Below are 13,969 nucleotides of genomic sequence, written 5' to 3'. Positions count from 1 at the left end.
CCCTCCCATCGCTGACAACTAGCCTGTTCCCCCACCCACCTCTGGAACCTTCCGGAACACCAACATGCCCTGATGTCAGTCTGTGAGGCGGCTGCGTGAAGTGGTCTCCCCACCTAACAGGGAGGTGCCCTCTCCCTGGGCGACCCAAACAGACGTTTTACAGAAGACAGTTCTGCGAGCACCACTGGGAAGGGACGCGCTGCGGCCCCTGCCCCTCCCTCAGGTGACAGCAGCCTCACCAGCAAGTCTGGAGATAGAGAACCTGGCTCCTTCGGTGTCCCAGGGTTTCCAGACGAGTGTGGGTGGGGTCGCACCGCGTGCTGTGTCGGCCTTGTGGGACGCAGCCCTCCTCCCGGTCAGCCGTCTTGGACCCAGGCTGCGGGGTCCATCCACCCACTGCCTTCCCCCACAGTCCTTTCTCATCTTCCTTGATGATTCCTTGTGATGAATCTTACTCTCTGCTGAAATAGGACCTGACACCTTTATTCTCATCCGTGGGAGATGTTGAGTGTTGCCACTTAGGTAAAACTTCCGGAAGTAGGAAACGGGTCAGACCCGGCTGCTAGGAATTGTATTTGTCCTGTGTGCTGTGTGGCAGAGCTGGCTTCCCACGTGAAGCCACGGCTCCTAAGAAAACTGTCCTTCACCGAGTCCCCGAAGTCTGTCGCAGGGGGCTTCTGGGTTTGCCATTGAATCCACCCCGGGGCTCCTTGTGCGGATGGGCACGGCCCTGAGAGGTGTGCAGCTCCCCCTGCACCAGCGCCTGGGGGTGGCCTGAGCTAGGGACGGAGCCCCTCACGGCATCCTGGAGGCGCCATGTGGGGATGGCGGGAACAGCCTCCAAGGAGGGCAGACAGGGGCTCCTGGGGCTGCTCTAGGCACCCCTCCACCGGGGGTGACCGAGTTCCAGCCAAATTCAGTGGCCTGTCAGAGCCCAGGAAGCACGGAGCAGGCACAGGCGGGGCACCTGGGAGCTGGCAGCCAAGGTGCCCCATTGCCTTCTGTTCCAGGGCGGGGGCTGGAGTCACCGGGCCCTCTGTGTGCTCTGCCGCAGACACACAGCGGGGCAGCTGGTGGGGACCCAGAGCCTGGTGGGCGAAGGGAGCGGTGAGGCGGGGCAGCTCAGCCGAACGTGACCCTCCTCCCTGTTTCCTGCCTGCAGGATGGTCCACCTCCATGGAGACGCCCCGCAGCCTCCACACCACCGGGCCCCCCCGGCCTCCACTTGGTGGCCCCAGTCCTGACCCTGGGGCCGCTGAGCTGACCCCACTCTGAGAGCGTGGCCAGGCTGGCAGCATGGAGCCCTCAGCTCCCTAGACTTGGTCGAGGGGCTGCCCGGACTCCAGCGTGACCCCTGGCCTCTCCAGTCTGCACGCCCTGTGTGGTCACTGGCTCCGAGGGGCCATGTGACCCTTGATTGAAGAGCACAGTTGACCTTCCTCTCTGACAACCCCCTTTTTCTACGGTCGATGTATTTATAAATGGTACAGGATGAAGGATGGCGGCTTTCTGTCCTGGGCGCTGAGCTCTGGGGTTCCTCCCAGTCGTCCTATGGGCTGATCACCCAGGTGCAGCCTGGATGGGCCTCACCCAGCCCCCAAGTCTGTAGGGGGCCCGTCAATGCCTGAGAACTCAACAGAGTGCAGTCTTCACAGGAAACGTCACGGGGGCCTTGTGGGAGGAAAGGAAGTGGGGTCCGAGTGTCAGTCAATGAAGGAAACAGTGCCTGTCCCCTCCCCATGTGCGTGTACCCTTCCCCCCCTACGCGGCCCTGTGGGACCACCTCCCACAGTTTGCCCCCCGCCCCCCCCCCCCGGGCGGCTAGGCAGTCAGGCCAGGTCTGGGTCTGGCCATTAACAGCGGTTGTGTCCAGGGGCCCTTCTCTGAGCCCCACACCTTCTCGGAGGCAGCCTAGCCCATGTCATCAGACCCTCCGGGTGGGGGGCTCCACTTGGCCGGTGGCGCTGCTGCCCACCCGCCCCGGGAGGGCCTGAGTGGCTTCTCCGCTCCCTCTTCACCATGTAGATGCCACTTAGCGTTTCTCTTTGATTTGTTCTGTCTGGGACTCCTGTGGTGGAACCTGCCAGGGGATGAGGGTCCCATATGAGGTGACCTCGTCTTTTTTTAAAGATAAACTTTCTGGGTAACAGAAAGGCAGAGGGGACGCTTGGCCTTGGTGCCCCCGGGTGAGAGCTTCCCCAGCAGGACCTTGAGTCCAGTGGGTGGGTCTGCAGCTCCCGGGTGCAGACACTTACTTTCCTTGCAAGCGGGAGAGCGTCCCGCTTCCTGAGGAGCTGCCCTGGGAAGGACGGTTCTGGGGCGGCCGGCTGCACAGCCTGAGGCTCTGTTGAGTGGGGCAGTCGGGTGCGGATGACTCCTTTTCCCTCCGGTTGAGCCTGTGAACAGAGGCCACGCTTGGGGCAGCCTGCCCTGGCCCCTTGGCTCCCTGCCTCCCCTCCCCTCCTACCCACCATGTGTTCATGGGTGCACGCATGCCGATGCACACACACACACACACGCACACACACACAGGCAGGGCGGCCGTGTCCCTCTCCTCAGCCCTCTCCTCTCACGGCCAGCACCCCGGCCTCTCGCCATCGATATTGTGCCAGTAACTCTGAAGGACAGGGTGCAGACTGGCCTGTCTTGTACTTGCGTGTGCTACCATTTGATGTACTCTGATTGGCTAGTTTTTGTTCGTTTTTACTGTCTATTTATAGTAATAAAATCATGCAGCAATATCCCACCCGCTCCTTCCTCCGTGCACAGCACCTTAGGACTGAGGCTGTTTCTTGGGAGGCAGGACAGCTGAGTAGCTGGTGGCAGCTCTGACGCCCTCACAGCAGTGCAGGTGCCAACTTGTGGCTGCAGCCTCTGTTCCCTCATGTATAAGATGTCCGCGAACTACAACTTCCAGGAGGGCGTGAGGACTGCTGTTATTACTCTTTTGGTCATATCGTGCTGATTGTTGGGTTGGAGCAAAGGAGGGACCCTTGGGACTTGGCTCTGCCTCCTGAGCAGGTGGCAGAGCCCAAAGCCTCCAGGTGTGCAGGTTGCTTCAGCGAGTTGATTCATCCCACCGCCGTGAACTGAGTGCCTGCTCTGCCAGAAGTCAAAATGGGCAAGGCCCCTGGAGCCTGTGTTCTAGTCAGTGAGACACCACGCAAGTAAGCCAAGTTTTCCCAGGTCTGGTTACTGTTAGGAAGAGAGTCAGCGGGTCACGAGATGGAGTTGATTTAACCTGTGGCTGGGGAGGGCTTCTCTGAGGAGATATTTCAGCTGAGCCTTGAATGCTGCCAAGGAGCTCTCCGCAGAATCGCACCCCAGGCAGGCGGCCCAGCAAGTGCAAAGGCCCAGAGGCAGGAGTGGACCAAGTGTGTCCAGCAAGTGGCTGAAGCATCAGAGTTGGGGGTGTGGGGTGCAGACACCTTGTGGGGTAGTTTTAGCCAGAGGCTTCTAAGCAAGGGAGCAACTTTCTCCAGCTGTCATGTGGGGAATGGATTGGAGGGGCAGGTTTGGCTGCCAGGATGCTGGAGCCCAGCCAGGGCCCTCTGCTTGGTCTGCGCTCTCCTGCCCAGCGAGCAGCCTCCCCGTAGGGAAAGGCTGGGGCTCCAGAACACCCACTGCAGCACTGCCTGAACCACCACCCACCAGCAGGGCCCTGGCTCCTCTGTGGACACAGTTCCAAGTAGCCTCCTCTGGTCCCCTCTGACTCAGGCAGCCTGTCCCTGCCCCAAGGAAGGCTTGCCACCTCAGTTGTGCCTGGGTCTGGCATGGTCCCAGTGTGGTAGAAGGGCGCTCAGTGTCACATGGGTTCTTGCATGGGCTGCACTGGATCTCCCTCCACACTGCCCCCAAACCAACCCACCTCCTTTCTTAATGTCTGCGGCCTGGAGGTGGGGTCCTCCCTGAATTGGCCCTTCCCCTTGATAATCTCTCCCCTTCAGACACGGTTACCTGCCCTGGAATCTGGCTTCCCCTTGCCAGCTGTGGCTGCCCCACCTGAGCCCTGACCCCTGGCAGAGGGCCATGGTAGGGGAGAGCCTCTCTCTTTGGGTCCTTACTCCCCACGTCTGACAGAACACCACCGAGGACCCAACGTGAATGAGTTTCTGGCGAATCCTGCCAACCCTCGCCTGCCCTCTGCCCCTCTCCTTCTCAGCCCCGGTCAGGGCACAGAACTTGCCCTCGGCTGCATGGCTTTCCTGAGGCTGTGCCATGGCACCCATCCTGTGAGCACAGGCTGTGGTGCCTTCCCTCAGCAAATCCATGTCCACGGTGGGAGAAAAATGGAGCTTGGGCCAGCTGGTGGAGCGAGTGGCACCATAGGATCCAGGGGAGCCCCGCTACTGTCCCTCTGATGGCTGTTTCTGACGCTTCCGAGCCCTAGCAACTTCCTTCTCCAGTACAGACAGCTGGTAAGTAACTCGGGCCCCCTTTTGCTGAAGCTTCACGGTTTTCTGTTGTGTACACTGGGTAGGAGACAGTGGGAATCTTGGGTGGGATCCTGGCTCTCACAAACTGCTGGGTGCCCTCAGGCAAGTCCCATTCATCTAAGCCCCAGGTTTCTCCTCGGAATAAAGTGGGGGAGACCTCATTTCCTCCAACAGTACCTGGCTATGGTGTCTGACAGGCAGGGTACTTGGTGCGCTGGGCTGGGAAGCTCCCTGCCCCGGGATTTAAATCACTTCTGCCCCAGCAGGCTGGGCTTAGGGAGCCCCAGAACTCCTCACCATGCACCCAGTTCAGTGCTGGGTGTGGACTTGTACTGTGAGGGCAGTTGGAGCTTTGCCAGACTCTGCTTTCCTGCTCTTCTAGTCAGGCAGACCAGCAGTGACCTTGGATTCCAGTGCTTAGCCGGCTGCAGAACGATGGGGCTGGCGTGCGTGCAGGGGAGGGTTGTGTCCTCTGATCCCAGGGCTCAGCTGAGCCCCTTGGGGGAAGCAGGAGGCGCCCTCGCGTCCAGAAGCTGGAGCCGGCCAGACCTGGAGCTGGCGGTGGGAAGCCCGCGGGGCGGTGCTCCCAGGCAGGCGCTGGGGGAGGGCCGAGGGCAAAGAGATCGCTGGGGCTTCTCCTGCCCTCTTCGGGGCGGGTAGTCTGAACCCTGACTCCGCAAGCACCGCCCCCACCCCGCAAGCGCCGCGCGCCCGAGGACCCGAAGTCCACGCCCCACTCCTGCGAGCTCGGCTGTCGCGTTGCATCCTGGGCTCTGTGGTTTTCGAGGGCCGTGGGCGGGGCCCGCTCGGGGTGCGCGGCTATTGGGTGACGGCTGGGGCGCCCGCAGCCATTCCCTTTGTGCCCGCCCCTTCCGCCCCGCAACGTAGCGTCGGAGAGCCGTGACGGGCTCTGCCCTGGTGCGCGTCAGCGATTGGCGGAGGGGCGGGGCCCAGGGGCGCGGCTGTCCGCGGATTGCTCGGGCGCGGCGGGGGCGGGCCCGCGCATGCACGTAAGGGCGGTGCACGGGTCGCGGTGGGTAGTGCCAAGATGTCGGCGGCGGCGGTTCCGGAGCTGAAGCAGATCAGCCGGGTGGAGGCGATGCGTCTGGGGCCGGGCTGGAGCCACTCGTGCCACGCCATGCTGTACGCCGCAAACCCCGGGCAACTCTTCGGCCGCATCCCCATGCGCTTCTCGGTGCTGGTGAGGACGCGGGAGGACGCGGGCGGGCGGGTACGGGACGCCACTCGGACCTGCGCCCGTGACCCGGCGCTCCCTTGCAGATGCAGATGCGCTTCGACGGACTGCTGGGCTTCCCCGGGGGCTTCGTGGACCGGCGCTTCTGGTCGCTGGAGGACGGACTGAATCGGGTGCTGGGCCTGGGCCTGGGCTGCCTGCGCCTCACGGAGGCCGACTACTTGAGCTCGCACCTGACCGAGGGCCCGCACCGCGTCGTGGCGCACCTGTACGCGCGGCAGCTGACGCTGGAGCAGCTGCATGCTGTGGAGATCAGCGCGGTGCACTCGCGGGATCACGGCCTGGAGGTGGGGGCCGCTGCTCGGGCCCCGCCCCCCGCCCCGGGGTTTGGCTCTGGCCCCGCGGAAGGCACCGATGGGTAACACGTCCCCCTGAGGGTCCCCTGGACAGTTTGGGAGGGTGTCGCTGTCTCCAGCTTCGGGGTGGGGAGAGGGACCAGGGGTCGGGTAGGGTGGGAGGGGGGCCGGGGCTGGGGCTCCCTCGGGGCTGTGTTCCATCTGCCTTGCTGCCTGCCATTGCCAATCCTGGGAGTGGGGAGTGGGATCGGTGGGAGGATGGGAAGGGGCGGTGCCTGCTCCGGGAGGTGTGAAACTGCAGAGTAAAAAGGGGATCTTGTAGGTCTGGGTTCATGGGCCGGGATCTCATGGTGTGAGGGATGAAGGCTCTACTTCTGGGTTTTATAGTCTGGAAGACTGGGAGTGGCACTTGGGGTGTTTGGGATTCACCAGGTGAAAGAGGGAGCATGGGGGTGTGGACTGTGGGGCTTCCTGCTAGTGGTTGAGGGCTGGGACTTGAGAGTGGGATGTGCATGGGGATGGCCTTGAAACTTGCTTGGGGAAGAGAGGGGCTGCACCGCACCAAGGGAGCTGGCTGGCTTCTACCTCACCCAACCCTACCTGGGTCTCCCATTATGTCCTTGGCAACCTGGCTGTCCTTCCCGTGGCCTAGCTGCTCACAAGCCCCTCCTGCCAAGGCCATGCCATCCGTGTGGGGGCCTGGTCCCAATCCTGGTCTCCTCTCCATGCAGGTGCTGGGGCTCGTGCGCGTCCCACTGTACACCCAGAAGGACCGAGTCGGTGGCTTTCCCAACTTCCTGAGCAACGCTTTCATCAGCACAGCCAAGTACCAGCTCCTCTTTGCTCTCAAGGTGCTCAACATGATGCCCGAGGAAAAGCTGGCTGAAGCTTTGGCTGCGGCCACAGAAAAGCAGAAGAAGGCCCTAGAGAAGCTGCTCCCATCTTCCTCCTGAGGTTGCTTCTGTGCCTTGTGTCTGTCGCCCTCCCCCTGGCGCTCTGTACCCGTGGGCTGAGGCTGGGCCCTCCAGCCTCATTGTGGGAGTGTGTCTTCTAGCATGTTCTGTGCTTGACCCATTCCGACTGTGTTGGGGAGTGGGCACCTCCTCTTCTCCACTGCCCAGAGCAGTTACTGGGTGGTGGCCTGGGTGCACCCACTCTAAAACGAGCTCTCTGCGTGCGTGTCGTGGGCTGGTGGAGCCCCAGGTGTTTCCTGATGGCTTCAGTGGATAAGTGCACATGCACTTGGACCCTGGAGAAGTTGCTTTGTTCTCGTGGCAGTTTTGTTCTTGTGGAGGCCAACTTTGGGTTGACTCCATCCTGCGTCCTGCCCCGAGCCAGCCCCAGGGTCTGGAGAAACGCCAGCCCAGGATAGGAGGTTATGTTGTTAATTTTGGTTGTTAGCTTTATTTGTGGTGAGTTTTCAAAGAGCTTTACCTGCTCTGTCTTGGGCCCTGTCCCTGCGAACAGTCAGGGCTGTGGGGCCCAGGTGTACAGGGAGCTGCTGGAGAAAGGACAGTAAAGTTGTGCCTCCGCTGTTCTGTGTGTTCTTCAGTCCTGGCTACAGGCCTAGGGGTGGATGCACGAGGGTGTCCCCTTCCCCGCCACCCAGGGACCTGAGGGCAGGGGCCGGGCATAAGAGCGGGGCTCTGGGTACCATTCAGGTGGAGCTGATGCAGGCCTCCCCTCCCAGGTGGGGGTGCCAGCCACCTCCCCGTGTTGACTGTGGCACTGCCAGCCATGGACTCTTCTGGGCCATGGGCCTGGTCTGGTGGTTTCTTCACTGAGACTGACAGTGTGATGCCTCTCCCTGATCCTGGTGGCTCTGGTGGCACCTGGGCTGAGCCCACTGCTGCTTCCTTTGAGAGCCTCCCCTCTCTGTTCCCAGCACAGCCTGCAGGCACCTCCAGGAAGCAGTCTGGCAGCACTGGCCAAGCGTGCACAGTGACAACAGGAGAGCCACCACAGGACAGGAAGGTCACCACTGGCGGTCTCCTATGGCCCTACGTCTGGAAAGACTCCTCAGTGAAGCTCACAGTTTCCACAGCGCTGGCCTGGTAAGGAAAGCAATGCTCCCGGCCCAGCCTGGGTGTCCCATCTTAGAGCCTCGACGAAGTGGCTGGCACATGTGGGCAAGGACACTCTGCTCTGTAAATAAAACACCTGTACTTGCTCCTCTCTTATTTCTGGGGCCTGCTTCGCTCTCCAGGTAGCTTTGTAGAATCATGGGGGTTCTGATGCAAAGGTGGCCCTAGCTACAGGCAACAGAGGGATGGGGCAGCAGGGATCACCCAGTTGGTCCTGCCCTGAGCATGGTGCTCTGGGCGAGGGCCCTGGTACAGCTTTCCTCTTACTGTGGTTTATCAGCCAGTACCTCAGGCCGTGGGACCAGAACTGAACCCCTCACCAGCCAATCTTAAATTTTATTTTCCAGCAAATGACATGACATATGCTGCCCAGGCACCCCGCCCCAGTCCTCACCTGTCTGGGCGAACCTCAGTGTGGCACCTGTGGTGTGTGGGGACACGCTCTCCCCAAGGCCCTGCCTGCTCTGGGCCCCACTCCCGGTCTGGATAACAGACCCTCGTCTTGCCTCAGTGCGGGCCTTGCTGCCCTCGCACCGGCCACAGCCCCGTCCTGTCTGCCAGCTGCTCCTGGGGCCCGATCCTCTGGCCCTGGCCACTGCAGCTGCCCGCTCGCTGGCCTCCTGTCCTCTGGGCACACAGCTTCAGGGTGGATCAGTCACCCCACGTCAGATTCTGAGAAGGGAAAGGGAAGACTGAGGGGGGCGCTCGCTCGGCTGCACAGCTGCCCTGCTCTTGGGGCCGAGGTCCTGGACGGACAGACACTCACCGTCCCCCTGGCTAAGGCTCCCGCCAGTTCTCCTTCCCGTTCAGCACTTGCAGCTTCTCCAGGCTCTGGGTCACTAAGCACAGCACTCGCCCTGAGAACGGGGGCAGACAGTTACTGCTTCGCAGTCTGGAGGGCTCGAGGACACAGGAATGGATGACCTTGAGGGCTGGTGGGCTGTCCGGCCCCCTGGACTCACCCATCTCCCGGACTCGATCCTCCAGGGCTCCCGACAGCTGAGGGAGGCTCAGGGCCTGCAAGGCGGCCTGCCAGCCTTTGGAGTCTGCAGGGCAGAGAGCTGAGTAGGCCTGGGGTCTGTGCTCACGGGCCCTGCCTTTCCATCCTGAGCCACTGCGACCAAGGGACGCCCCCTCCCCCAACCTTTGGTGCCATACGTCCCCCTCATTATATCAGAGTGTTCTCCTCCCACTTGTGGAGCAAAGCGCTGACGCCGGTCAGGGCTCAGCCCCAGGAATGTGTGTGAGGGCCCCTGCCTACTGGGCTATGCCCTGGGGGGGCCCAGCCAGGGGCTGTAGAAGTCACTTGAGGTCTTGGACAGTGGAGGCAGCCATGGCCCAAAGGCCACCTGGAGGGACAGTGAGGACATGGGCTTGGGCACGTGAGAGGATCTGGGGTGGGGTGGTGTCAGTGTGATAACTGCACTGAGACAAGTGGTAAAACCCAGCCTGGGGAGGTGTCCCTGCCCTCTGTCTACCTGTTCTGGGTCCAGGACACTGCTCTCCTTACCAGCTGTGGGGAGGCCTGGGCCCAGCATGGCCTCGAGCGGGGATTCATCCTGCTGCACTCGGGCGGACAGCTCAGCTTGACAGGCTCTGCCGGACACGAGAACCAATCGCTGGTGAGGGGAGAGGCCAGGCGATCGCAGACACCCTTCTCCCAGAGTGTGAGGCGGGGCTCTGCCCTGTGCGCCCTGCCAGCCTGTGCCTGTGCAGCCCGGGCAGAGAAAAGACCCACACGGGGCCCCTCTGCTGCCTGGTCTGCCCTGCAAGGAGGGACAGCCAGATGAAACTGGGGTGGCGGTGACTCCAGGAGGCCCTGAAAACAACCCATTCTTGGAAGAATCTGGAGGAAACTGACTTGGCCTGGCCCTGGCCCGGGGGCAGCTCGGACACCCACTTACTGCAGCTGGTCCAGGACAAGCGCAGCGTCCCGGGCCAGGGCCCAGGTCTCCTGCAACTGTGCATGGACGTCCTTGCGGGCGCCGTCCTGTTCCAGGAGGCAGCTTTCCACCACGGCCCGCAGCTCCTGTTCCTGTGACACCAGGCCCCGCATGGCCTCCACCTCCTCACAGCGCTGCAGCGGGAGAGGCAGCAGGTGCAGCAGGCTGGTTCGGGGGTGGGGAATGACCACTCGGGCAGGGTTCCCCCACCCCAGGTTCCATCTCCGCCGTCAGACTGCCTCCTCCTCTCCTGGCCTGGGGGGACCTGTCTCCACCTTGGAGCCCCCCCCGGCCTGGGCCCCTTCCTGCAAGCCCTGTGGTGTGCGCTGCTGACACCCTTTCTCCCTCCTGTGCCCACCTGTGCGCCCCACTGCATCCAAGCCATGATGCTTCCTGGCCTCGCTGTCCTGTCACCCGCCCTGGCTGTTGCTCTCCGCTGATTCTGGGCATCTGTCTCCACTCTGTGTCCTCTGCACGTCCCCTGCCCCAGCTCTCTACTTACTTTGTGCAGCTGGATGGCAAGCTCCTGCATCTCGGCTTCAAGCCGGTCGGCGTAGGCCAGCTCCAAGGCATCACTGGGGGGGCGGGCGCTGCTGTGCCAGCGGGCGATGGCAGAGGTCATCTTTCTCTTGGGCCCAAACAACCTACAGCAGGGAGTGAGAGGACACGGATCAGCACCTGCTCTATGTGGAGGTTCCGTGGGCCGTCCTTCTACCAAGACTGTCTGCTAGAAAGATCCCAGCTTTGAAGGGGGAGAGTAGCCCCCAGGATCCTGGGACAGAAGACAGAAAGCATCGTAAGGAGTCGTGACCTTCCCACCCTGCCTGGCTGCTGCTTTCACTAGACAGGGAGCTGGGGCTGCTGGGGATGCTCTCAAAGGTGGACAGTGGAAAATGTCAGGGTGCCCTGAGCACAGCAGTGTCTGCTGGGCCAGCTCGGGGCCTCGGGACCCAGGCTGCCTGCACCTGAGCTGGGAGCAGCTGCAGAAGTGGACAGCTGACAGCAGGGAGAAAGCTGGCCACTGGACAGGAAGGGTCTCCACCCAAATGCTGGGAGCTGCACCTCAGCTGGTTCCTGGGCATCGTAGCCAGAGGCCTTGGGACTCACGTGATGCCGATTTCCTTCAGGTCGCTCTCAGTGAGGGTCAAAAAGATGCGGAGGTCCACGTCCTGCTCCTCAAACACCTGCAGGTATTTGAGGCAGCCAATCTGCTCCAGCAGTGTGGCGAGGTCCTAGAGGGTGAGGAGCCAGGGCAGGTCAGAAGACAGGCAGGCCACGAAGACGTGGGGGCAGGAAAAGGCCTGTGCTGCACACAGAGCTGCCTTTCTCCTGCTGAGCACCTGGCCTGTCCTGAGCTCTGCTGACTCCCAAGTTCGGCAGAGAGCCTGGGCTGCCCCCTGTGTGTCCTCAGGCAGGGCAGGCAGGGCGTCTCTGGACCAGTGTCTTCACTGCAGCAGCAAGCACACCCTGTGGCAGGTCTGCGGCAGCAGCTCCTCTCGGTCTCTGCTGACCCGGGACTCTTCATTTTTCCTTCACTCTGGGGGACAGTCTTTGCTGGACGCTGCACTGTTGGTTAGCATGTCGTCCATGTCTTCTGGTCCCTGTGGTTTCTGATGAGAAATACGCTGTTAATTGTCTGGAGATCCCGTTGTACGTGCTGAGTCACTTGTCTCTTGCTCCCAGATTCTTTGTTTAGTGACACTCTGATTGTGATGTGTCCAGGTGTGGCTCTGAATTTAACAAACTTAGAGCTCATTCAGCTTCTTGGATGTGCAGATTCATTTTTTGATCAAATCTGAGAAGATTTGGCTTTTTTTTTTTTTTCACTGAAAACTTTTTTTTTGGCCTTTTGGATAGAAATGGGAATTTATTTGCCAGGAAGGATGATCCCATGGGACCAGTGCCGGGCCTCCTCTTCGCTAATTCTGTGTTTGGTCACAATGCAGCCTGCCCTGCACTTCTTGCCTGCGATGCTGAAACCTGGCCTCCCCAGCACCACGTAGAGGTCCAGGCTGTAGGTACCAATGCCTGGTAGTTTGATCCCCAGATCGACGTGTTCTTGGATCCCCAAATCAAAATTTCCAGTATCTGATTATTTTTTCTTAACTTGCATTCTCGCACCTTTAGATGTTTCTCCAGGATTTCTTCTGCCTTGGCCCCACAGACTGTGCAGTGGACAGCAGTCTTTTCATTTCCCCTGATAAGATTTGGCTATTTTAAAACATTTTTTCTACTTTTCCCTCCCTCCTCCCCAGGAACACCATTACGTGCACGCTGTTACACTTGCTGGTGTCTCACAGGTTTCTGTTCATTTTTCCTCATTCTTCTTTATCGGATTGGATAACCTCAAGTGATCTATGTTAAGTCTTCTGGTTCTCTCTTCTGTGTGCTCAAACCTGCTGTTGAGCCCCTCTAGTAAAATTTTCATCTCAGTTATTGTACTTTCAGTTCCAGAATTTCTATTTGGTTCATTTTTATTTCTATCACTTTATTGATATTCTGTATTTAGACATGGTTTCCTTTAGCTCTTGGAACATATTTTATTCCTTTCTTTGTTTCTGTTTTACAAACCCTGTGTCAAGGGCTGACTTTCAGGAGATGGCAGTGACGGAGCTGCTCTGCTACGTAGGAAACCCCGACCCAGAAGCAGGTAGCTTCGCCCCACCGGCTCCTCTGCCAAGCACATACACCAAATCTTGGAACATATTTAAAGAAGCTGATTTAAAGGCTCCAATCGGCATGTGTTTAAGGTATGGAGAGGTCAGCTGCTCACCGAGCCTGGGAACACAGGCGCTGGAGAAAGCTCGCCAGAGGGGCTGCGAGGAGAAACCAGCAAAATCACAGGCTTTTAGTGAAGAGCAGAGCTGTGACTTTAATAAATGGCAAATGCTGACCTCTCTTCCACCTCTGTACCACTTATGCCCGCAGAGGGTGGGAGAACACACTAGGCAGTGGCGCTGCTGTTGTACCTGTAATCCTGGACAAACTGCCCAATCAGAGCAGCCACGATGAGAAAGGCAGCAATTAAGTTCTCATTAAGTCCCGACTAAGTGCCACTTTGCCTCTGCTTCCCATGCAGCTTGTCACTGTCACCTGAAAGCAGTTCTGTGATGCTGGTCCTGTGTTTCTCCTCCCCAGGCTCAGGGAGGCTGAGCTGAGCATGGAAACCAGGGGGAGAGACGGATCCCTCCATGGAAAGGAATGAACAGAAGCCCGGCAACTGGCTCCTCTCACCATTAGGAATCCTCTCAGCCCGAGCAGCTTTCTAGGTCGTGTGGAGAAAACCACCCCACTCTTTTCTCTCAACAGTGCCAGCCCCATGGGAAGTACAAATAACTGCCTCACAAATCACAAGAAGCCCCACGGTCTTACCTGGGGTCCTGAGTAGGGGGACCTGTCAGGCTGGGGGATCGATCTTGGGGCACAGGAAGTCCCGGTGCCAGGAGGCCACTGGCTGTCGCTGCTGCTGTAACGATTCTTGGTCTTCACGTAGCTTTTAGTTAGTTTGCGAACCGAGCTTTTCCGCGCATGATCCGAATCCTGTGGTGAGAGGTGTGTGTTTAAAGCAACTGCGGGGGCTGGCAGCTGACATGCTGCATCCAAGCTCTGCTCCCTGCCCCACCGCCAGTGTATGCGGCTTCCTCTGCACGCTCCCCTCACGGTGGGGAAGGTCTGAAACTTCCCGTAACTCCCCCGCCTGCCAGAGGCCTCCCCGGTGGCGGCCCCCGTGGCACTGCATGGACACGCTCACCTCAAGTGAACTGCTAGGCAGCCCCCACGACGCCGGGGGAGGGGGAGGAGGGGGGGAGGGTCACCTCGTTGCTCTCCAGGGAGGCCTCGCTGCTGAGTTCCGGGGCCCGGGCCAGGCCCTCACTGCTGCTGCTGCTCCGCGCGGCCCCGAGGTGGGCACAGAAGGCGTGCTCTTCTGACAATGGCGAAGACGAGGACGCCTGAC

The 13,969-nt window shown here is 60.3% G+C and overlaps 3 protein-coding genes across 15 annotated transcripts in view; 2 read left to right on the top strand and 1 right to left on the bottom strand.

Annotated features, from left to right (window-relative positions):
• Positions 1-2,741, top strand: part of MGRN1 (mahogunin ring finger 1) — a 57,893-nt gene extending 55,152 nt beyond the window's left edge. For all 5 annotated transcript variants that reach the window (XM_067706762.1, XM_067706760.1, XM_067706759.1 and 2 more), the window contains one exon: positions 1,163-2,741. In XM_067706762.1, coding sequence (XP_067562863.1) covers positions 1,163-1,275 — 113 coding nt within the window. In that variant the 3' untranslated portion in view covers positions 1,276-2,741. The remainder of the gene's footprint in view (positions 1-1,162) is intronic.
• Positions 2,742-2,888: 147 nt separating this feature from the next.
• Positions 2,889-8,167, top strand: NUDT16L1 (nudix hydrolase 16 like 1). Of its 2 annotated transcripts, none has more exons than XM_067706779.1 (4): positions 2,889-5,637; positions 5,718-5,978; positions 6,719-6,941; positions 7,878-8,167. In XM_067706779.1, exons 1-3 carry the CDS (start codon positions 5,485-5,487, stop codon positions 6,938-6,940), a joined length of 636 nt encoding a protein of 211 aa, XP_067562880.1. In that variant the 5' UTR covers positions 2,889-5,484; the 3' UTR covers position 6,941; positions 7,878-8,167. The 2 variants fall into 2 exon arrangements, with proteins under 2 accessions (XP_067562880.1, XP_067562879.1); XM_067706778.1 differs by having other exon boundaries at positions 7,873-8,167.
• Positions 8,168-8,387: 220 nt separating this feature from the next.
• Positions 8,388-13,969, bottom strand: part of ANKS3 (ankyrin repeat and sterile alpha motif domain containing 3) — a 30,082-nt gene continuing 24,500 nt past the window's right edge. For 4 of the 8 annotated variants that reach the window (XM_067706753.1, XM_067706755.1, XM_067706758.1 and 1 more), the window contains 9 exons: positions 13,830-13,939; positions 13,387-13,554; positions 11,122-11,246; positions 10,517-10,658; positions 9,976-10,148; positions 9,582-9,667; positions 9,034-9,117; positions 8,838-8,928; positions 8,388-8,763 (listed from right to left, as the gene is read on the bottom strand). In XM_067706753.1, coding sequence (XP_067562854.1) covers positions 8,849-8,928; positions 9,034-9,117; positions 9,582-9,667; positions 9,976-10,148; positions 10,517-10,658; positions 11,122-11,246; positions 13,387-13,554; positions 13,830-13,939 — 968 coding nt within the window. In that variant the 3' untranslated portion in view covers positions 8,388-8,763; positions 8,838-8,848. Of the gene's footprint in view, positions 8,764-8,837; positions 8,929-9,033; positions 9,118-9,581; positions 9,838-9,975; positions 10,180-10,516; positions 10,659-11,121; positions 11,247-13,386; positions 13,555-13,829; positions 13,940-13,969 lie in introns of those variants that run through there. The other 4 variants (XM_067706751.1, XM_067706752.1, XM_067706754.1 and 1 more) reach the window with 3 other exon arrangements.

This window comes from Pseudorca crassidens, chromosome 15 (genome assembly GCF_039906515.1).
Source record: "Pseudorca crassidens isolate mPseCra1 chromosome 15, mPseCra1.hap1, whole genome shotgun sequence".
Classification (NCBI taxonomy): Eukaryota; Metazoa; Chordata; class Mammalia; order Artiodactyla; family Delphinidae; genus Pseudorca; species Pseudorca crassidens.
The sequence above is the reverse complement of the archived record's forward strand: the minus strand, read 5'-3'. Positions and strand labels throughout refer to the sequence as shown.

What these genes read in the sequence shown, in the direction of transcription:
- NUDT16L1 (XM_067706779.1), top strand. Translation starts at nt 5,485, where the DNA reads ATGTCGGCGGCGGCGGTTCCGGAGCTGAAGCAGATCAGCCGGGTGGAG. An exon ending in CCATGCGCTTCTCGGTGCTG is followed by an intron (nt 5,638 to 5,717) that starts GTGAGGACGCGG and finishes GCTCCCTTGCAG; the next exon opens with ATGCAGATGCGCTTCGACGG. An exon ending in CGCGGGATCACGGCCTGGAG is followed by an intron (nt 5,979 to 6,718) that starts GTGGGGGCCGCT and finishes CTCTCCATGCAG; the next exon opens with GTGCTGGGGCTCGTGCGCGT.